This window comes from Rhinoraja longicauda, chromosome 8 (genome assembly GCF_053455715.1).
Source record: "Rhinoraja longicauda isolate Sanriku21f chromosome 8, sRhiLon1.1, whole genome shotgun sequence".
Lineage (NCBI taxonomy): Eukaryota > Metazoa > Chordata > Chondrichthyes > Rajiformes > Arhynchobatidae > Rhinoraja > Rhinoraja longicauda.
The window spans coordinates 74,697,826-74,720,121 of record NC_135960.1 but is presented as its reverse complement, the minus strand read 5'-3'; the positions used below and the strand labels follow the sequence as shown (position 1 = coordinate 74,720,121).

Sequence of the window (22,296 nt, the reverse complement as noted above, 5' to 3'; positions counted from 1 at the left end):
GAACAGCAGATCCTTGTGACTCCATTAAGTTCTTTCAACTCTGTTAAAGCAGCAAAGGAAATGTTTCAGTTCCTTTCAACACACTTGCTAAAATAGTGGAATGTATAATAACAAATTGTTACATGGATGTAGTTGTTGTAGGCTGACATCTCTCATTATAATTACAGCCAACAAAAAAAATCTTCCCCTGCAAGGAATTTGCATACGACAATAATCATCAACTTTGCATGAAAGCCTTTGAATAAAGACAATCAGTTTTTCAGGGTGCATTCCACTGCCTGCTGAGGGCTAAAATTAAAAACAGGAAATACATGGAGCATCCTGCTAAACAGCAACAAAAAGTATATATTAAAGCACTCTTTACTCAAATATTAGGGTCCCCTGCAGGAAGCTTACAAGTCATAGCCTCTACAGTCCCTTTTGTTCTTCTGTTGCTAATCTTTGCACAAGCCAGGATAATGTATGTCAATTTTTACATACTATTTGTCTACTTAAGTTAACCGGCACAACTGCCGCCTTACAGCGCCTGAGACCGAACTCGGGTGCTGTCTGTGTTGAATTGGTCTATTCTCCCTGTGACCATGTGGGTTTTCTCCGGGTGCTCCGGTTTCCTCCCACCACAAAGACATGCAGGTTTGTAGGTTAATTGGTCTCTGCAAAATTACCCCTAATGTGTGGAGAGTGGTTAGTGTGGACTCGGTGGGCCAAAGCGCCTGTTTCCATGCTGCATCGCTAAATGTAGCTAAACATCGCTAAAAGAAGTGTACGCTGAAAAAAATACAGATGTGTCATGTTAAGCAGATAATAAGCATGTTAGCATATCATCTGTAGTCAAAAAGTGCAATTAACAGCAGTAAACATACTACAATTAGGAAAAATTGTCACCAAATTTTTGTCTCACCCTAATGCCATAAACCTCAACAAATGCTCTTTTCATCTCAAATCTTTGGTGCAATTACTGTCAATGTTTCTCAAATATTTTGCTTTTCAATTAACAAATTTCTTCCAGGTATTTTATAAACAATACTTCAACCCATCCTGAAAACTGTAATATTGGTATTTAGTTTATATCGTTCGATGCAATTCAAAATGTAAATCAAAATTCACATTTTTTTTTGTGCAGAAACACACGTCAATGTGACATCTCTAAATTTTATTAAGCCTTGTATACAAAAATATTAGCGACTTGCATCTGTCCTCTCTGGCCATTTTCCCCCCGAGGTATTGCAAACATCATTTTTTTTAAATTCGTAATAAAGGTTAAATTCAACATAGATGCTTTTTGAATCCGGATGACAAACTAAATTAGGATATTTCCTAATTGTTTGAAATAGTCTGATAATTTTATTCTTAATTGTTAACTGTATGTTTGTGTTGTCATTTGTGAGCGGAGCACCAAGACACGTTCCTTGTATATGCACACTTGGTTCGTTCGTTCGTTCGTTCGTTCGTTCGTTCGTTCGTTCGTTCATTCGTTCGTTCGTTCGTTCGTTCGTTCGTTCATTCGTTCGTTCATTCATTCATTCATTCATTCATTCATTCATTCATTCATTCATTCATTCATTCATTCATTCATTCATTCATTCATTCATTCATTTCCCAATGTTCCCTGATGGAAAGCAGACACTTTGTGTAGTAGAGAAATGTGAATGTGTTTTGCTATTTCCCTTGTGTTTATGCATCTTTTAAAATAACAGATTAATTATTTGACATTTGAGAGCTACCAAGCATAGACCCGAGTTATTGTATTTCAACTGTATTTCAAATTATCTGAACAGTACACAAGGCACATTTAAACCAATTGTATCACAAGCACATTTTAATAAAACTACACCACACAAGTCATTTTAATTGGCAGTCAGTTATTTCAGTCAAGGCCCATTGGGAAATTTATCTTGCCATTTCACTGGATCAGAGTAAGATGGCTACAGTTCTAGCCCCCGAAATAGATGCCTCACAGCAACTGGGTAGTAACGGGGGCTCCACTACCATATCAGCATTACTCCAGTCTGCAAACCTTATACCTTGCACCAAGTCTACAATCCCTAAATTTGCACTGAATTATAACATCGAACTATTTCAAAGGATACTGAGAATTAGTTGGATACTGTAACATGGTGCAAGTCTAGCAAGGGTGAGATAAATTTCCATTGCAATGCCTGTGGTGAAAATATCCTGCAAACACTATTTGTTTAGACTGACAGTATTACTACAAATATAGGATAACTGAAGATACTACCAAGTGATTCAAGCACAAAGAGAAAACTATAAAACGGTTGAAGGTTTTGGGGCGGCAGCCTGCTAAATATTTATAATTTTAAGTCCCCTACCTTACGTGGGTCTGCTCCTAAAGACCGCAAGTAGTACTTTTCATCCTGAACACAAAACAATTCTCACATTAGTCATAAGGGCAATCAGCTCATAAATCTGTACAAATTATGAGACTCATCAAAGATAAATATATTCAATGTCATTTAAATGTTCTGGGATAAACTGCTCTGCAGTGTTGCACTTTCCATGACTGCTCCCTTCAGAATTCTCAAAAACCATTACAAAAAACACATGGGCTGATGTACAGTGAAAGTGAGCATAAAATAAGTCCCCGAAGACAGCATGCCAAATTTGTCTGAACTTCAAATTTAATGTAACAGTAAAAGCAAAATATTATTCAGATGATTATTTTTATGCAAAACCACGCACAAGTAATAGGACATCTAGAAAATAAGACCAATAACAGAGGGAAGCCACTGTATGTAGCAAAGTTAATCAAATCAATTAATTTTGTGCTCAACTTATCATTCCGATACAAAGTGCTGGAGTAACTGCAGGTCAGGTAGCATCTGTGGAGAACATAGATAGGTGATGTTTCGTGTTGGGATCCTTAAAGTCATATTAATAGTGTGGAAACAGGCCCTTCGGCCCAACTTGTCCACACCAGCCAACATGTCCCAGCTACACTAGCCCCACCTGCTCACATTTGCCCATAAACCTCCAAACATGTCCTATCCATGTACCTGTCTAACTGTTTCTTAAATGTTGGGATAGTCCCTGCCTCAACTACCTCCTCTGGCAGCTTGTTCCATAACCCAACCACCATTTGTGTGACACCCCTCAGAATCCTGTTAAATCTTTTCCCCTTCACCATAAACCTATATCCTTTTGTCCTCGTTTCGCCTCCTCAGGGCAAAAAACTCTGTGCATTTACCCGATCTCTTCCTCTCATGATTTTATTCACTTCTTCAGATTGAGAAAGGAGGGGGGAGATGAAAGCTGGAAGAGAAGAGGGGCAGGAGAAAGCCTGGCAAGTAAAAGATAAATATAGGTGAAGGGCGGTTTTGATAGCCAGATAGTTGGACAAATGCCAGAGATGAAAGACTGGAGCGACTAGAAGTTGCGAGACAAAAGGAGGAAGGGTTGTAAATTGTGAAGCTAGAGGAAGGAATGTGGGTGGGGGAGAATTAGGTATGTCCAGATGGGGCACAGGGGAGACCGGGGTAGGGGGTGAAGGTGAGGGGGAAGGTTTGGGGGGGGGGGGAGGAGGTTCCGTTAGTTGTCTAAAATTGAATTCAATGTTCATATCGTAGATTATGAGCTACCCAAGTGGAATAAGAAGTTCTGCTCCTCCAGTTTGCATGTGTCCTCACCCTCGCAATAGTGGAGGCAATAGTGGAGGCCGAGGATAGTATGGGAATGGGAAGGGGAAGGGAATGGGTCAGTATGGGAATGGGAAGGGGAATTAAAATGGTTAATAGATTTCAAGATCAATTTATTGTCACATGTACAAATTAAGGTACAGTGAAATTTGAGTTACTGATAACTGAGAGATTTGATAGACCTTGGTGGACCGAGCACAAGTGTTCAGTGAAATGGCTGCTGAATCTACACTTGACCTCGCCAATGCACTCGAGGCTACATCGGGGTGCACATGAACGTCTGTCTCACCTGGAAGGACAGCTGGGGTTCCTGTATGGAGATGAAGGAGGAAGTGTTGGGACATGTGGTACATCTGAGGTGGCAGGGAAAAGTACCTGGGGAAGGGTTGCCCGGGTGGGAAGGGATGAGTGAACCAAGTAGTTGTGGAGGGAGCGGTCTCTGCGGAAGGTGGACAAGGGCGGGGATGGGAAGATGTGACCGGTGGTGGGATCACGATGGAGGTGACAGAAATGTTGGAGAATTGTTGGATGCAGAGGCTAGTGGAATGAAAGACAAGGACCAGGAGAACGCCATGTTTTTTCGTCGGGGGGGGGGTGAGAGCAGAGCTACAAGACATAGAGGCAGAGCTGTTTAGACTGAAGTACCCTTGTTCATCCTTTCACAATGCCTCAGGTCACCTCAAGTATTTTCAAGAAAGGCAGGTGAAACAAGAGCAGATAACATATTTGCTTCTTCTTCCAAATGCAAGATCTCTTAAAAGTGTCAGAGAAATACTGCACGGAAACAGGCCCTTCGACCCACCGTCCACCTCCACTAATCTAACATTGATCACAACTTTTCTCATCAACTCTCCCCAGATTCTACCACTCACCCATACATTTGGGACACTTTACAGGAACCACTGGCTTTAAACCCAGGAAGAGTGGGGTTCTGACAGGATTGTGGGTAATGCAATGTTAATTTTATGTGCTTTGTTTATTTTAATGTTTTAATTACTTGTAGTTTAATGTGTTTTCAGCCATTTATTTTGAAGTTCTCGTGATTTCTGCCATATCAGTAAATGCACTTGAATTATTTGTAATTGTCTCCAGTTATCATGATTGGGGCTCAGGATACGATGCCTGATGCTGAGTCACCACTCGACCTTGTGGCGGCTTGGCCAGCCCTCAGTACTGACATAAAATGGAAGCAAGTATGGACCATGGTGATAACCACAGGGATATTTAAAACAGGTCTGCAGAGACCTTACAGAATAAATCAAAACAGTACTCGTCACAGGTATTTATTCACAAAAGGCTGGAGTAACTCAGCAGGTCAGGCAGCATCTCAGGAGAGAAGGAATGGGTGATGTTTCGGGTCGAGACCCTTCCTCAGATTGAGGAAGGGTCTCGACCCAAAATGTCACCCATTCCTTCTCTCCTGAGATGCTGCCTGACCTGCTGAGTTACTCCAGTATTTTGTGAATAAATACCTTCGATTTGAACCAGCATCTGCAGTTATTTTCCTACAAAACAGTACTCGTCATCGTTAAAGTCTGAAATGAGAAAAACGCTAATTTTGATGGCGTGATACAGGAACTCTTAAAGATTTATTGGGAGAAGCAATTTGTTGGTAAAGGGGCTTTTGGCAAGTTGGAAACTTTTAAAAGTGAAATATTCAGGTCAAGAAGGGGAAGGCTGGCGTGATTAGTTGACCTTTGTTGACGGGGACATTGAAAGTCTAGTCCAGGAAAAACAGCTGCAATCAAGCAAGTGCCTTGAGCATGAGATGTAGGAGGAAACTAGGAAGGTAAATAGAGGCCCATGAGATAGGCCTGGCAGATAAGATAACGGAGAAACACAAAATATTCTGTAAAGGGTTGCTAGAGTACCTCGCCTTAACAATCAATGTTGTAATCTATGCAAGGAGCCATAGAAATGGGCAATGTCTTTTTTAAATGAATACTTTTCATCTATATTTATATGAATCTACTGAGTTCAGGGAAGAAAAAATGATATCCAGGAGTAGATCAATATTACCGTGGAGGACGGAACTGCAGATGCTGGTTTAGGGTCTCGACCTGAAACGTCACCCATTCCTTCTCTCCAGAGATGCTGCCTGTCCCGCTGAGTTACTCCAGCATTTTGTGTCTATTACAATGGAGGAGGTGTTGGAGATCTTGAAACGCCTCACATTGTTTGCTACAATTTACTAGTTATATAAATATCACACAGTAATAAGTCATAAACTTTTGATTTCTTCAGGTGCAAACAACAAAAGCTGCATTAATCAGAGGGGAATTTATTTGCAATTTGTTGGTAGTTTCAGACCTCACTTCATTTATTGCCAATATTTTCCACTTACGTTATCTCTACAATCTTATACTGCTACCCTTTCATTGTATAAAACAATTAACTTGAGTCATGCCATGGAAGGATACAAACCATCTGTTGGTAGATGAGTTAGGCATGGTCAAAAGACAATAGACAATAGGCGCAGGAGTAGGCCATTAGGCCCTACGAGCCAGCATCACCATTCAATGTGATCATGACTGATCATTCTCAATCAGTACCCCGCTCCTGCCTTCTCCCCATACCCCCTGACTCCGCTATCATTAAGAGCTCTATCTAGCTCTCTCTTGAAAACATTCACTTCCTTCCGAGGCAGAGAATTCCACAGATTTACAACTCTCTGACTGAAAAGGTTTTTCCTCATCTCCGTTCTAAATGACCTACCCCTTATTCTTAAAATGTGGCCCCTGGTTCTGGACTCCCCCAACATTGGGAACATGTTTCCTGCCTCTAACGTGTCGAACCCCTTAATAATCTTATATGTTTCAATAAGATCCCCTCTCATCCTTCTAAATTCCAGTATATACAAGCCTTGTCGCTGCAGTCTTTCAACATACGACAGTCCCGCCATTCCGAGAATTAACCTAGTCGAGCAGAGTCATACAGTTACATAGCATGAAAACGAGCCCTTTGGCCAAACTCATCCATGTCAACCAAGACATTTATCTGAGCTAGTCCCATATGCCTGCATTTGACACATAGCCTTCTGAAACATTTAGACAATAGACAATAGGTGCAGGAGGAGGCCATTCGGCCCTACGAGCCAGCACCACCATTCAATGTGATCATGGTTGATCATTCTCAATCAGTACCCCATTCCTGCCTTCTCCCCATACCCCCTGACCCCCTTAAGAGCTCTATCTAGCTCTCTCTTGAATGCATTCAGAGAATTGGACTCCACTGCCTTCTGAGGCAGAGAATTCCACAGATTCACAACTCTCTGACTGAATTTTTTTTCCTCATCTCAGTTCTAAATTCTAAATTCCAGTGTATACAAGCCTAGTCGCTCCAGTCTTTCAACATATGATAGTCCCGCCATTCCGGGAATAAACCTAGTAAACCTACGCTGCACGCCCTCAATAGCAAGAATATCCTTCCTCAAATTTGGAGGCCAAAACTGCACACAGTACTCCAGGTGCGGTCTCACTAGGGCCCTGTACAACTGCAGAAGGACCTCTTTGCTCCTATACTCAACTCCTCTTGTTATGAAGGCCAACATTCCATTGGCTTTCTTCACTGCCTGCTGTACCTGCATGCTTCCTTTCAGTGACTGATGCACTAGGACACCCAGATCTCGTTGTACGTCCCCGTTCCTAACTTGACACCATTCAGATAATACTCTGCCTTCCTATTCTTACCACCAAAGTGGATAACCTCACACTTATCCACATTAAACTGCATCCGCCCACTCACACTGAGAATCTATGCTATTAGCTGATATAGTCAATTAGAGATATTATATTTTGTTGTAGTAGAGATGGTTTATTTTGTTGTTTTAGCTAATATAAAATGAATGCTTATTTTAGTGGAAAGCAGTAAGATGGATGCTTGTGGCAGAAATGTTATCCTTGGGAACAGAATGTGTTTGTCCCTTTACGAATGATAAGGAGTGTACAGAAGAGATGGGCTATTGTCCTCTCCCACTACTCTGTCTGACTGCGAGTGCTGTGTATTGAAACAGTAAAGCAAGGTCATGCAGCTACGAGATTGCTCGTCTATAGAGATAAGAAAGTTTATTTCTTAGTAACAACTCCTTATTTGGGTGCGTGTGAAAGTAGGAAACGTTTTGAATCCACTCTAGGTAAATTGATGCGTTTCTCTAAAAACATGTGACTTATATTAATGGTTTGGATCTCCAGACACAACACTAGTGTCTGACGAGACCACAACTCAGGGGAGGGGAAGAACAACAACTTCTCCACCATTGATTACTTTTTTATACAGAAAAAGAGAGGTGTGACAAAAAGAAATCAAGGACCAATTACACATCCTTCAGACACTAGTGTTGTGTCTGGAGATCTTCTCGGGAAGAACCCCATGGTGGAATAAATCTGATGTGCTAATCCAGTATCACGTGTGATTATTCAGACTGAAGGTAAAGAATTTGATTTAACAACACAACCTGTCCAAGTCACCCTGCAACCTCATAGCATCTTCCTCACAGTTCACACTACCACCCACCTTTGTATCATCTGCAAATTTGCTAATGGTACCTTTAATCCCTTCATCCAAGTCATTAATGTATATTGTAAATAGCTGCGGTCCCAGCACCGAGCCTTGCGGTACCCCACTAGTTACTGCCTGCCATTCTGAAATGGACCCATTTATCCCCACTCTTTGCTTTCTGTCTGTCAACCAATTTTCTATCCATGTCAGTACCCTACCTCCAATACCATGTGCTCTAATTTTGTCCTATGTGGAACCTTGTCAAAGGCTTTCTGAAAGTCAAGGTACACCACATCCACCGGCTCTCCCCTGTCAATTTTCCTGGTTACATCCTCAAAGAATTCCAGAAGATTAGTCAAGCATGATTTCCCCTTCGTAAATCCATGCTGACTCGGAAAAATCCTGTTACTACTATCCAAATGCTCCGCAATTTAGTCTTTTATAATTGACTCCAGCATCTTCCCCACCACTGATGTCAGACTAACTGGTCTATAATTTCCCGTTTTCTCTCTCCCTCCTTTCTTAAAAAGTGGGACAACATTAGCTACCCTTCAATCCACAGGAACTGATCCTGAATCTATAGAACATTGGAAAATGATCACCAATGTGTCCACAATTTCTAGCGCCACCTCCTTAAGTACTCTGGGATGGAGACCATCAGGCCCTGGGGATTTATCAGCCTTCAGTCCCATCAGTCTACCCAACACCATTTCCTGCCTAATGTGGATTTCCTTCAGTTCCTCCGTCACCCTAGGATCTCTGGCCACTAGAACATCTGGGAGATTACTTGTATCTTCCTTAGTGAAGACAGATCCAAAGTACCGGTTCAACTCGTCTCCCATTTCCTTGTTCCCCATAATAAATTCCCCCGCTTCTGTCTTCAAGGGACCCACATTTGCCTTGACTATTTTTTTCCTCTTTACATACCTAAAAAGGCTTTTACTATCCTCCTTTATATTATTGGCTAGTTTACCCTCGTACCTCATCTTTTCTTCCCGTATTGCCTTCTTAGTCATCTTCTGTTGCTCTTTAAAAGAGTCCCAATCCTCTGGCTTCCCATTCTTCTTTGCTTTGTTGTACTTCTTCTCTTTTATTTTTAATGCTGTCATTGACTTCCCTTGTCAGCCACGGGTGCCTCTTACTCCCCTTGGAATCTTTCCTCCTCTTTGGGATAAATTGATCCTGCAACTTCTGCATTATTCCCAGGAATACCTGCCATTGCTGTTCCACCGTCTTCCCTGCTAGGGCCTCCTTCCAGTCAATTCTGGCCAGCTCCTGCCTCATGCCTCTGTAATCCCCTTTGCTATACTGTAATACTGACACTTCCGATTTTCCCTTCTCCCTCGCAATTTGTAGAGTAAAACTTATCATATCGTGATCACTGCATCCTAATGGCTCTTTTACCTCATGTCCCCTTATCAGATCAGGTTCATTACACAACACTAAATCCAGAATTGCCTTCTCCCTAGTAGGCTCCAGTACAAGCTGTTCTAAGAATCCATCTCGGAGACACTCTACAAACTCTCTTTCCTGGGGTCCATTACCAACCTGATTTTCCCAGTCTACTTGCATGTTGAAATATCCCATAACCACCGTAGCATTACATTTGCGACATGCCAATTTTAGCTCCTCATTCAACTTGCACCCTATGTCGAGACTACTGTTTGGGGGCCTGTAGATAACTCCCATTAGGGTCGTTTTACCCTTACAATTCCTCATTTCTATCCATACTGGTTCTACATCTCCTGATTCTATGTCACCCCTTGCAAGAGAGTGAATATCATTCCTCACCAACAGAGCGACCCCACCCCCTCTGCCCACCTGTGTCTTTTCTATATGTTGTGTACCCCTGAATATTCAGTTCCCAGCCCTGGTCCTCTTGTAGCCATGTCTCAGTGATTCCCACAACATCATACTTGCCAATGTCTAACTGAGCCTCAAGCTCATCCACTTTATTTCTTATACTTCGCGCATTTAAATACAACACTTTAATTTCCATATTCACCTCCCCTCTCACACCGGTCACAATTGGCCCTGACCTTACTCTCATATCCCTTCTAGAACTTCCCTCCCCATTCATTCGAGAGTCCTTTGCAATTTATCCTGTATTTGCTTCCCCTTTACCTCCATCTCCATATTCCTAGTTTGTCAACCCCTCCCCCCCACTACTTAGTTTAAAGCCACACATGTAGCACTAGCAAACCTACCTGCCAGAATGTTGGTCCCCCTGCTGTTAAGGTGTAACCCATCCCTTTTGTACAGGTCACCCCTACCCCAGAAGAGATCCCAGTGGTCTAGAAATCTAAATCCCTGCTCCCTGCACCAGCCCCTCAGCCATACATTCATATGTCCATGTCCCCGTCCAAATATCCTTCAAAACATTTTGTAATTGTACATACCTCTACAACTTCTCCTGGCAGTTCATCCCAAATGCCCACCACCTTTTGTGTGAAAACGTTGCCCATCGGGTCCCCTTGAAATAATTTCCCTCTTAACTTAAACCTACAGACTCTAGTTTTAGACTCCTCTATCCTAGGGAAAGGCGGTAAATATCCATCTTATTCATAACCCTAATGATTTTATTTACCTCTAAGGTCACCCCTCAACCTCCCATGTTTCAGGAGAAAAAGTCCCAGCCTATCCAGCTGCTGTTCCAAACATAATTTGTCTGCGGTGGCACAGCAGTACATTTGCTGCCTTACAGCACCAGGGACCCGGGTTTGATCCAGGCTCATGGGACTGTCTGGAGTCTGTTCGTTCTCGTGACCTGCATGGGTTTTATCCGGTTTCCTCCCACATACCAAAGACGTACAAGTTTGTAGGTTAATTGGCTTGGTTCAATTATAACTTGTTCCTAGTGTGTGTAGGATAGTGTTCGTGTGCGGGGATCACTGAACGGCACGGACTTGGTGGGCTGAAGGGCTATACTTGTTCCTAGTGTGTGTAGGATAGTGTTCGTGTGCGGGGATCGCTGGACGGCACGGACTTGGTGGGTTGAAGGGCTATAGTGCTGTATCTTTAAACTAAAAAACTCCAGAAGCCCAACCTCTTTTGTACTGCAGATATCTACCAATACATCACTATTCATTTACCTTAGTTCCTTAGCTTCTATGACCACCTCCGTTGTGCAGGCACCAGCCAAGTAGCATTAGCAAATCTCCTACCAGGATAATGGTTTCCTTCTTATTGATCGCTATTGATCTGATGAGCTGAAGGGGTTGTTTCTGTTCTGAGTCGAAAACGTGGATTTTTTTCTAATGGCTAGATTGTTTGCTACAATAAATATATACTTTTTGAAAGGGCCATATTAATACCTCAGATATGAAATATTCTGCATGAGTTGCCTCTGCTGCGCGCTTCACAAAAACATCAAATGGTAAAGTTCTATAAGCAAAAGTATAAAAATACAAATTAGTTTTTAAATGGACAAATTATGAACATCATTGAAGAAAATAATTGTTCGTCTCAAAGATGAAAGCATGAAAAAGAAAAGATGACTTCCTGATCCATTCAGCCCAAGACTTTCCAGCACAGGGGAACAAAGCTCAATTTGACACCTGGGGATATTGGCATCACAAATATCTACTAACCCACTAATCTTTTCAAAATCTTGACATTCATAACTCTGAGGAAATGTTCTCACTCCCTTTAATAACAAACCTTGAATTCCATCTACGTTAATTAGTTTTATTGAAAGATTAACATGATTTGACATTTTGCAATATTATTTTCATTGTACAGAAATAAAATACGTTTGAAAAAATAATTCCAGACTACACACAATAATTGAAATAATTAAATAAATAAGAAGCTGGTAAAGAGAATCCTTCAAATGTACGTTATCATAGAGCACTAGAACATTCTCATTTGCAAAATGTATTTGGAAAATAAAATCATAAAGAGTTCATTTTTAAGCTTCCTAACTAGCTTGATTTATCGTCCTTTTCAATGCCCTCCTGAAATATTCCCATTAATTTGGATAGACTATTGATGCATTGCTAAATTCAACATTGCTAATTTGTAGTAGTTGAAGGAAGCAATTCTGGAATTCTAGACATTCTCCTCCAGAAAAGGGCAGCACGGTAGCGCAGCGGTAGAGTTGCAGCCTTACAGCGAATGCAGCGCCAGAGACCCTGGTTCAATCCCGACTACAAGTGCTGTCTGTTCGGAGTTTGTACATTCTCCCCGTGATCTGCGTGGGTTTTCTCCGAGATCATCGGTTTCCTCCCACACTCCAGGGACGTACAGGTTTGTAGGTAAATTGGCTTGGTAAATGTACAAATTGTCCCTCATGGGTGTAGGATAGTGTTAATGTGCGGGGATCGCTGGTCGGCGCGGACCCGGTGGGCTGTATCTCTAAACTAAACTAAATGTTTTGGCCTATCGCTGGTCTTCTTCCAGGTACAAAGGTTTTAAATTTGGAACTCACTATTTCATACCACAAAGTTCCTCGATAATCTTGCATTTGCTCGTATATATACATACCTGTAGATAAAATTTTTGTTGATAAAATCCATCTGTGGCACTGAAGCAACGTGAACTTTGACCTCTTGGTTCCCTCCAGCCGAGCTCAGGTAATCCACTGTCCATTTCGATGTGCATGCACCCAGGTAAACTCCTTTAAGAACTGCCGGTTTTCTCTGAGGATTGTTTAATTTTAAAAAAAATGTAAATGGTCTAAAAACTTATTAACCTAGAAATCTGAGATCATGAACCAGGTAGTCGTGATCATGCCAAATTGAGTCATTCACAGGAAAAAAATTGGTAAATAAGTTGTTTGGGTAGCTTTCACCTTGAGTCATGCAGTAGGATTTTACCTGTGATGTTGGCTAGACAACAGCCAACATTTCTGTTGGAAATGAACAACAGAATAATTTCTTGAAAGAATACTTTCCGTTGGTGCAGCCTGAGGGTACCTATGAGGTGTGGGAAACCTAAAGGAAAGAGGATGTGAAAGTCACATACTCATCATGTATTGTATTTATTGGCAGTGATACTCAAGGAGAAAATTGTGACGCAGAAAAATGGACTTGGCAGGAGTTGCAGGCAAGATATTGATGTCCTTTTAATTTCCATCTCAGCTGATTTACTTCAGGGTTTAATCCTTGTGGTAAGAATAAAGTTATAATATTTGCGGGCCATGGGTCACACCTATAAAAGCAAATTTCTGATAGTTAATGTGGAAGCAGATATTGTATGTTCAACATGTGTGATGTGCAAATACAAAACATGCGCAGATCCGTTCAATTTCTAGGTTACAAGTCTCCAGAAAAATAGTTATAAGTCTCCAGAAAAATGTATTAGGAGGCACCTTGTCAAACAATGTGTGGAAACAATGACTACAGCTAGCCCCAATTGTTTGAATTGTACAGCTATTGATGGTTTGGAAATGAATTTTTAATTGTATTATTAACTGACTAGAGTTTGCATCAATAATGGTTCTATGAGCATTTGAGGCCATGTGTTGTTAGAAGGAGGACTAATGTTATTAACTAACCAAAGAGTTCGAGCAGCCAAAGTTGAGATTCCTGAATCAACCAGCACGCACAGGAGTAAGGCATATTCAAAGCAGTGACCATGACTTATAGACATCACAAACGCCGTGGGGAGCACAGTGGCGAAGCGTTAAACCTGCTGCCTTATGGTGCCAGAGACCCGGCTTCAATTCTGATGACTGGTGCCATCTGTGCTGAGTTTGTGGACGTAGCCCAGACCATCACACAAACCAACTTCCCTTCCATTGATTCCATTTACATCTCACACAGTTTCGGCAAGGCCAGCAGCATAATCAAGGACTAGTCGCACCCTGGCCACTCCCTCTTCTCCCCTCTCCCATCAGGCAAAAGGTGTAGAAGGGTGAAAACGCACACCTCCAAATTCAGGGACAGTTTCTTCCCAGCTGCTATCACACAACTGAATCATCCTACCACAACCAGAGAGCAGTGCTGAACTATAGACAATAGACAATAGGTGCAGGAGTAGGCCATTCAGCCCTTCGAGCCAGCACCGCCATTCAATGCGATCATGGCTGATCACTCTCAATCAGTACCCCGTTCCTGCCTTCTCCCCATATCCCCTCACTCCGCTATCATTAAGAGCTCTATCCAGCTCTCTCTTGAAAGCATCCAACGAACTGGCCTCCACTGCCTTCTGAGGCAGAGAATTCCACACCTTCACCACTCTCTGACTGAAAAAGTTCTTCCTCATCTCCGTTCTAAATGGCCTACCCCTTATTCTTAAACTGTGGCCCCTTGTTCTGGACTCCCCCAACATTGGGAACATGTTTCCTGCCTCTAATGTGTCCAATCCCCTAATTATCTTATATGTTTCAATAAGATCCCCTCATCCTTCTAAATTCCAGTGTATACAAGCCCAATCGCTCCAGCCTTTCAACATACGACAGTCCCGCCATTCCGGGAATTAACCTAGTGAACCTACGCTGCACGCCCTCCATAGCAAGAATATCCTTCCTCAAATTTGGAGACCAAAACTGCACACAGTACTCCAGGTGCAGTCTCACCAGGGCCCGGTACAACTGTAGAAGGACCTCTTTGCTCCTATACTCAACTCCTCTTGTTACGAAGGCCAACATTCCATTGGCTTTCTTCACTGCCTGCTGTACCTGCATGCTTCCTTTCATTGACTGATGCACTAGGACACCCAGATCTCGTTGAACTCCCCCTAACTTGACACCATTCAGATAATAATCTGCCTTTCTATTCTTACTTCCAAAGTGAATAACCTCACACTTATCTACATTAAACTGCATCTGCCATGTATCCGCCCACTCACACAACCTGTCCAAGTCACCCTGCAGCCTTATTGCATCTTCCTCACAATTCACACTACCCCCCAGCTTAGTATCATCTGCAAATTTGCTAATGGTACTTTTAATCCCTTCGTCTAAGTCATTAATGTATATCGTAAATAGCTGGGGTCCCAGCACCGAACCTTGCGGTACCCCACTGGTCACTGCCTGCCATTCCGAAAGGGACCCATTTATCCCCACTCTTTGCTTTCTGTCTGTCAACCAATTTTCTATCCATGTCAGTACCCTACCCCCAATACCATGTGCCCTGATTTTGCCCACTAATCTCCTATGTGGGACCTTGTCGAAGGCTTTCTGAAAGTCGAGGTACACCACATCCACTGACTCTCCCCTGTCAATTTTCCTAGTTACATCCTCAAAAAATTCCAGTAGATTTGTCAAGCATGATTTCCCCTTCGTAAATCCATGCTGACTCGGAATGATCCCATTACTGCTATCCAAATGCTCAGCAATTTCGTCTTTTATAATTGACTCCAGCATCTTCCCCACCACTGATGTCAGACTAACTGGTCTATAATTACCCGTTTTCTCTCTCCCTCCTTTCTTAAAAAGTGGAATAACATTTGCTATCCTCCAATCCACAGGAACTGATCCTGAATCTATAGAACATTGAAAAATGATCTCCAATGCTTCCACTATTTCGAGAGCCACCTCCTTAAGTACCCTGGGATGCCGACCATCAGGCCCTGGGGATTTATCAGCCTTCAGTCCCATCAGTCTACCCAAAACCATTTCCTGCCTAATGTGGATTTCCTTCAGTTCCTCCATCACCCTAGGTTCTCCGGCCCCTAGAACATTTGGGAGATTGTGTGTATCTTCCTCAGTGAAGACAGATCCAAAGTAACGGTTTAACTCGTCTGCAATTTCTTTGTTCCCCATAATAAATTCCCCTGCTTCTGTCTTCAAGGGACCCACATTTGCCTTGACTATTTTTTTCCTCTTCACGTACCTAAAAAAACTTTTGCTATCCTCCTTTATATTATTGGCTAGTTTACCCTCATACCTCATCTTTTCTCCCCGTATTGCCTTTTTAGTTAACTTTTGTTGCTCTTTAAAAGAGTCCCAATCCTCTGTCTTCCCACTCTTCTTTGCTATGTTATACTTCCTCTCCTTAATTTTTATGCTGTCCCTGACTTCCCTTGTCAGCCACAGGTGTCTCTTATTCCCCTTAGAGTCTTTCCACCTCTTTGGAATAAATTGATCCTGCAACCTCTGCATTATTCCCAGGAATACCTGCCATTGCTGTTCTACCGTCTTCCCTGCTAGGGCCTCCTTCCAGTCAATTTTGCCCAGCTCCCGCCTCATGCCTCTGTAATCCCCTTTGCTATACTGTAATACCGACACTTCCGATTTTCCCTTCTGCCTTTCCATTTGCAGAGTAAAACTTATCATGTTGTGATCACTGCCTCCTAATGGCTCTTTTACCTCTAGTCCCCTTATCAGATCAGGATCATTACACAACACTAAATCTAGAATTGCCTTCTCCCTGGTAGGCTCCAGTACAAGCTGTTCTAAGAATCCATCTCGAAGGCACTCTACAAACTCTCTTTCCTGGGGTCCATTTCCAACCTGATTTTCCCAGTCTACCTGCATGTTGAAATCTCCCATAACCACCGTAGCATTACATTTTTGACACGCCAATTTTATCTCCTGATTCAACTTGCACCCTATGTCGAGGCTACTGTTTGGGGGCCTATAGATAACTCCCATTAGGGTCTTTTTACCCTTACAATTTCTCATTTCTATCCATACTGATTCAACATCTCCTGATTCTATGTCACCCCTTGCAAGGGAATGAATATCATTCCTTACCATCAGAGCAACCCCACCCCCTCTGCCCACCTGTCTGTCTTTTCTATACGTTGTGTACCCCTGAATATTCAGTTCCCAGCCCTGGTCCTCTTGTAGCCATGTCTCAGTGATCCCTACAACATCATACTTGCCCATGACTAACTGAGCCTCAAGCTCATCCACTTTATTTTTTATACTACGCGCATTTAAGTACAACACTTTAACTTCTGTATTTACCTCCCCTCTCACATCGGTCACAATTGGCCCTGCCCTTAATTTCTTTTCCCCTCTAGAACTTCTGTTCCCATTCTTCCGAGAGTCTTTTGCAATATCTCCTGCATTCCCTTTTACCTCATCTTCATATTCACAATTTGTTAACCCCTCCCCCCCACTACTTAGTTTAAAGCCACAGGTGTCACACTAGCAAACCTGCCTGCCAGAATGTTTGTCCCCCTGCTGTTAAGATGTAACCCGTCCCTTTTGTACAAGTCACCCCTAGCCCAGAAGAGATCCCAGTGGTCCAGAAATCTAAATCCCTGCTCTCTGCACCAGTCCCTCAGCCATAAATTCATACCCTCTATCTCTCTGTTCCTGGCCTCACCAGCACGAGGTACCGGTAGCAGTCCAGAGATAACCACCTTCGACATCCTACTTCTCAGTGTTTTTCCCAACTCTCTAAACTCCCGCTGTAGCACCTCCTTCCTCTTCCGCCCGACGTCATTCGTGCCCACGTGCACAACGACTTCAGGTTGATCGCCTTCCCTCACTAGGATTTTCTGAAGCCGGTTGTGATGTGTTGAACTCTGGCACCAGGGAGGCAACAGACCATCCTCAAGTCCCTCCTGCTGCCACAGAATCTTCTGTCCGTCCCTCGGACTATGGAGTCACCGACCACTACGGCTCTCCCAGACTTCGGTCTCCCCTGTCGAGTATCCTTGCCAACAGGTCCGCCACTCGGACTGGAAACGTCTTCTGCCCCGACAGTTCCCAAGAGGGTATACCTATTTGCAATAGGCACAGCCACTGGGGTCTCCTGTAGTCCTCGTCCACTCCCCCCTGAAACAGTCTCCCACCTTCGCTCGACCTGGACCCTTGGCGTGACAGCCTCACAATAGGTCCTGTCGAGGAAACTCTCGCATTCCCGGATGGCCCTGAGGTCATCCAACTTCCTCTCCAACTCCACCACACGTCCCTTCAGGAGCTGCACCTGGACACAGTTCTTGCAGGTGTAGCTCCCAGAAGCTCCAGCGACGTCCCTGTCTTCCCACATCCTGCAGGAAACACACTGCACCAACTTTTCCGCCATTACCTTGTGCCTATAACCGGTTCTGGCTTAAAACAATTGTATCCTCCTCACCTCAGCCTCCTCACCTCAGCCTCCTCGCCGAAGACTCGCAGCCAAAGACTCGCACTTCCCTCACTGGGCAGCACCTGAACAGGGCTGCACCCTTTTGCAAGTATTGCTTATATCACCAATTAAATTGCCTGATTGTCCAACTTACCTGACTTCTCACTTAAATTAGCACTTACTTTTCTGCTCAGCCAACGGGCGTCCTTGCTCTGCTCCCGGACTTTTCAAACTGACTACTAGCGTCCTTTTGGCGCTCTTTTTAAACTGCCTTTTCTACTGTAATTAGCACTTACTTGTCTGCTCAGCCAACGGGCGTCCTTGCTCTGCTCCCGGACTTTTCAAACTGACTACTAGCGTCCTTTTGGCGCTCTTTTTAAACTGCCTTTTCCACTTAAATTAGCACTTACTTTTCTGCTCAGCCAACGGGCGTCCTTGCTCTGCTCCCGGACTTTTCAAACTGACTACTAGCGTCCTTTTGGCGCTCTTTTTAAACTGCCTTTTCCACTGTAATCAGCACTTACTTTTCTGCTCAGCCAACGGGCGTCCTTGCTCTGCTCCCGGACTTTTCAAACTGGCATGGAACACCTCATCTTGGGCGCAGACGTGGTATAGATGGAGGAATTGGGAGTAGTGGATGCAGGAAGCAGGGTGGGACGTTTGTATGTCTATCTAGATAGAACTACTATCTACCTCTTTGGTGACCCTCGGACTATCCTGAGTTGGACTTTGCTGGCTTTACCTTGCACAAAACATCATTCCCTTCTCATGTATTTGTACACTGTAAATGGATCAATTGTAATCATGTCTTGTCTTTCTGCTGACTAGATAGCACGCAACAAAAGCTTTTCACTGTACCTTGGTACACATGGCAATAAACTAACCTGAACTTGAATGTTCTCCGTGTGACCGTGTGGGTTTCCTCTGGGTGCTTCGGTTTTTTCCCGCATCCCAAAGACATGCAAGTGTGTACGTTAGTAGGTTCATAATAGTCGTCAGTCGATAGTCTATCTCCTGTGATGGGAGGATAGACTAGGAGATATCACAGGAAATAGACTATCGACTGACGTCTATTATAAACCTACTAACGTACAAACTTACGTACAAACGTCCCACCCTGCTTCCTGCATCCACTACTCCCAATTCCTCCATCTATACCACGTCTGCGCCCAAGATGAGGTGTTCCATGCCAGGACATCCAAGATGTTCTCATTCTTTAGGGAACGGGGGTTCCCTTCTTCCATCATTCACACAAAGGGTGGTGGGTGTATGGAACAAGCTGCCAGAGGAGGTAGTTGGGACTGGGACTATCCAAACGTTTAAGAAACGCCATCCATTCCTGTACATTCCTAGACAGGTACATGGATAGGACAAGTTTGGAGGGATATGGACCAAGCGCAGGCAGGTGGGACTAGTGTCACTGGGACGTGTGGGCAAGTTGGGCCGAAGAGCCCGTTTCCACACTGTATCACTCTATGACTATCATAGATGAGGCCCTCACTACGGTCCCCTCGATATCCTGCAGTAGCCCTTCCCCCTAGTCGCAACAGGGACAGAGTCCCCCTAGTCCTTACTTTTCATCCCATCAGCTGTCACATACAACACGTAATCCTCCGTCATTTTCGCCACCTCCAACGGGATCCCACCACTAGTCACATCTTCCCACCACTTTCCGCTTTTCACAGATTGTTTCCTCCGCAACTCTTGGTTAACCCACCCCTTCCCACCCAAACCACCCCCTCCCCAGATACCTTCCCCTGCATCTGCAGGAGATGCAACATCTGTCCCTATACCTCCCCCCTCGACTCTGTCCAGGGACCCCGACAGTCCGGTCAGGTGAGGCAGAGGTTCACTTGCACCTCCTCCAACCTCATCTACTGCATCCATCGTTGGTTTCATTTTAAAGCTTTCAATCACATTTCAATTTAAAGTTTGTTTTGGGTACTGTTGTGGAAGGAACTGCAGATGTTGGTTAACACGGAAGATAGACGCATGATGCTGGAGTAACTCAGCGGGAGCAGGAATGGGTGGCGTTACGGTCAGACGGGGTCTGGGAGTCGGGGGAGAGGGAGCGGGGGTTGTTACTGTGATGCCAGGCTGTTGGGAACAGCCGAGAAAAAGGACTGGCGAGCCGGACTTAAACTTACCAGCGGGTAAACATCTCGCAAAAACGTGTCCCTGTCCGCATGGTTGTGTACGGCGACCGCAGACGCAGCCTTGCTGCGAGCAGCCGCCATCTTGGGCCCCGGCCGCAGGGTTTCCATAGCGACCACCGCTGGTCCGCCCCGGACTACCAACCCCCGGACTGCCAACCCCCGGACTACCTGGCCCGGCCCGGCCCGTCTGGGGGGAGAGAGTACAAACGGGGACTACCAACCCCCCCGGACTGCCAACCCCCCCGGACTGCCAACCCCCCCGGACTGCCAACCCCCCCGGACTACCAACCCCCCCCGGACTACCAACCCCCCCCGGACTACCAACCCCCCCGGACTGCCAACCCCCCCGGACTACCAACCCCCCCGGACTGCCAACCCCCCCGGACTGCCAACCCCCCCGGACTACCAACCCCCCCCGGACTACCAACCCCCCCCGGACTACCAACCCCCCCGGACTGCCAACCCCCCCCGGACTACCAACCCCCCCGGACTACCAACCCCCCCGGACTGCCAACCCCCCCGGACTACCAACCCCCCCGGACTGCCAACCCCCCCGGACTGCCAACCCCCCCGGACTACCAACCCCCCCCGGACTACCAACCCCCCCCGGACTACCAACCCCCCCGGACTGCCAACCCCCCCGGACTACCAACCCCCCCGGACTGCCAACCCCCCCGGACTGCCAACCCCCCCCGGACTGCCAACCCCCCCGGACTACCAACCCCCCCCGGACTACCAACCCCCGGACTACCTGGCCCGGCCCGGCCTGGCCCGTCTGGGGGGAGAGAGTACAAACGGGGACTACCAACCCCCCCGGACTGCCAACCCCCCCGGACTGCCAACCCCCCCGGACTGCCAACCCCCACGGACTACCAGCCAACCCCCACGGACTACCAGCCAACCCCCACGGACTACCAGCCAACCCCCACGGACTACCAGCCAACCCCCACGGACTACCAGCCAACCCCCGGACTGCCAACCCCCGGACTACCAACCCCCCCGGACTACCTGGCCCGGCCCGGCCGGGGGGGGGGGAGAGTACAAACGGGGAACATGCTGGAAACACAGCAGGCGTGTGGAAATAAAAACAACATTCCTCGATCATAACAAGATTCCTTGATCATCTCGACCTAAAACGTCAGCCAGTCCTTCTCTCCACAGCCGAGTTACTCCAGCTTTCTGTGTCTATCTTCAATCAAGACGAGGAGGTGCCCACAAAATGCTGGAGTAACTCAGCGGGTCAGGCACCGTCCAGAGAAGGAATGGGAGATGTTTCAGGTCGAGACCCTTCTTCAGGGAGTCGGGGGAAAGAGAGACGAGAGATACAGACGGTGAAGTAGAGAGATATAGAACAAATGAATGAAAGAAAGATATGTAAAGTACTAACGATAATAAAGGAAACAGGCCATAGGTGAGAACAAGTACAGACAATGAGACTCAACAAGGTGACTTTGAGGCTGGTGTGACTTGTCTTGGGTGGGTGGGGGAGGAAGGAAGGAAGGAAGGGAGGGGATGCAGGGGTTACTTGAAGTGAGATAAATCAGTCTGAAGCAGTCGCCTGAGCCGCTGAGTTCTCCAACATTTTGCGTCTACCTTCCTGCCACTGGGTTGTAAGCTGCCGAAGCGAAATGAAGACGCCACTGGCTGCGTTTGAGCGTGGGGGGCCCAGAGTGCGTGGAGTACAGTGCGTGGGGAGGGGGGGGGGGGGCAGAGTGTGTTTGAGCGGGGAGTGCAGTGCAGTGCGTGGGGCCAGAGTGTGTTTGAGCGGGGAGTGCAGTACAGTGCAGTGCGTGGGGCCAGAGTGCGGGGAGTGCAGTGCAGTGCGTGGGGCCAGAGTGCGTGGAGTGCAGTGCGTGGGGAGGGGGGGGGGGCAGAGTGTGTTTGAGCGGGGAGTGCAGTGCAGTGCGTGGGGCCAGAGTGCGGGGAGTGCAGTGTGTGGGGCCAGAGTGCGGGGAGTGCAGTGCAGTGCGTGGGGGGGGCAGAGTGTGTTTGAGCGGGGAGTGCAGTGCAGTACAGTACAGT

General features: G+C 45.5%; 1 protein-coding gene across 1 annotated transcript in view; it reads right to left on the bottom strand.

Annotated features, from left to right (window-relative positions):
* tyw5 (tRNA-yW synthesizing protein 5) overlaps window positions 1-20,482 on the bottom strand; it is a 56,458-nt gene extending 35,976 nt beyond the window's left edge. The window contains exons 1-4 of the mRNA XM_078404294.1: window positions 20,266-20,482; window positions 12,636-12,790; window positions 11,465-11,534; window positions 2,331-2,375 (exon numbers count right to left, since the gene is read on the bottom strand). Coding sequence (XP_078260420.1) covers window positions 2,331-2,375; window positions 11,465-11,534; window positions 12,636-12,790; window positions 20,266-20,382 — 387 coding nt within the window. The 5' untranslated portion in view covers window positions 20,383-20,482. The remainder of the gene's footprint in view (window positions 1-2,330; window positions 2,376-11,464; window positions 11,535-12,635; window positions 12,791-20,265) is intronic.
* Window positions 20,483-22,296: the final 1,814 nt, after the last annotated feature.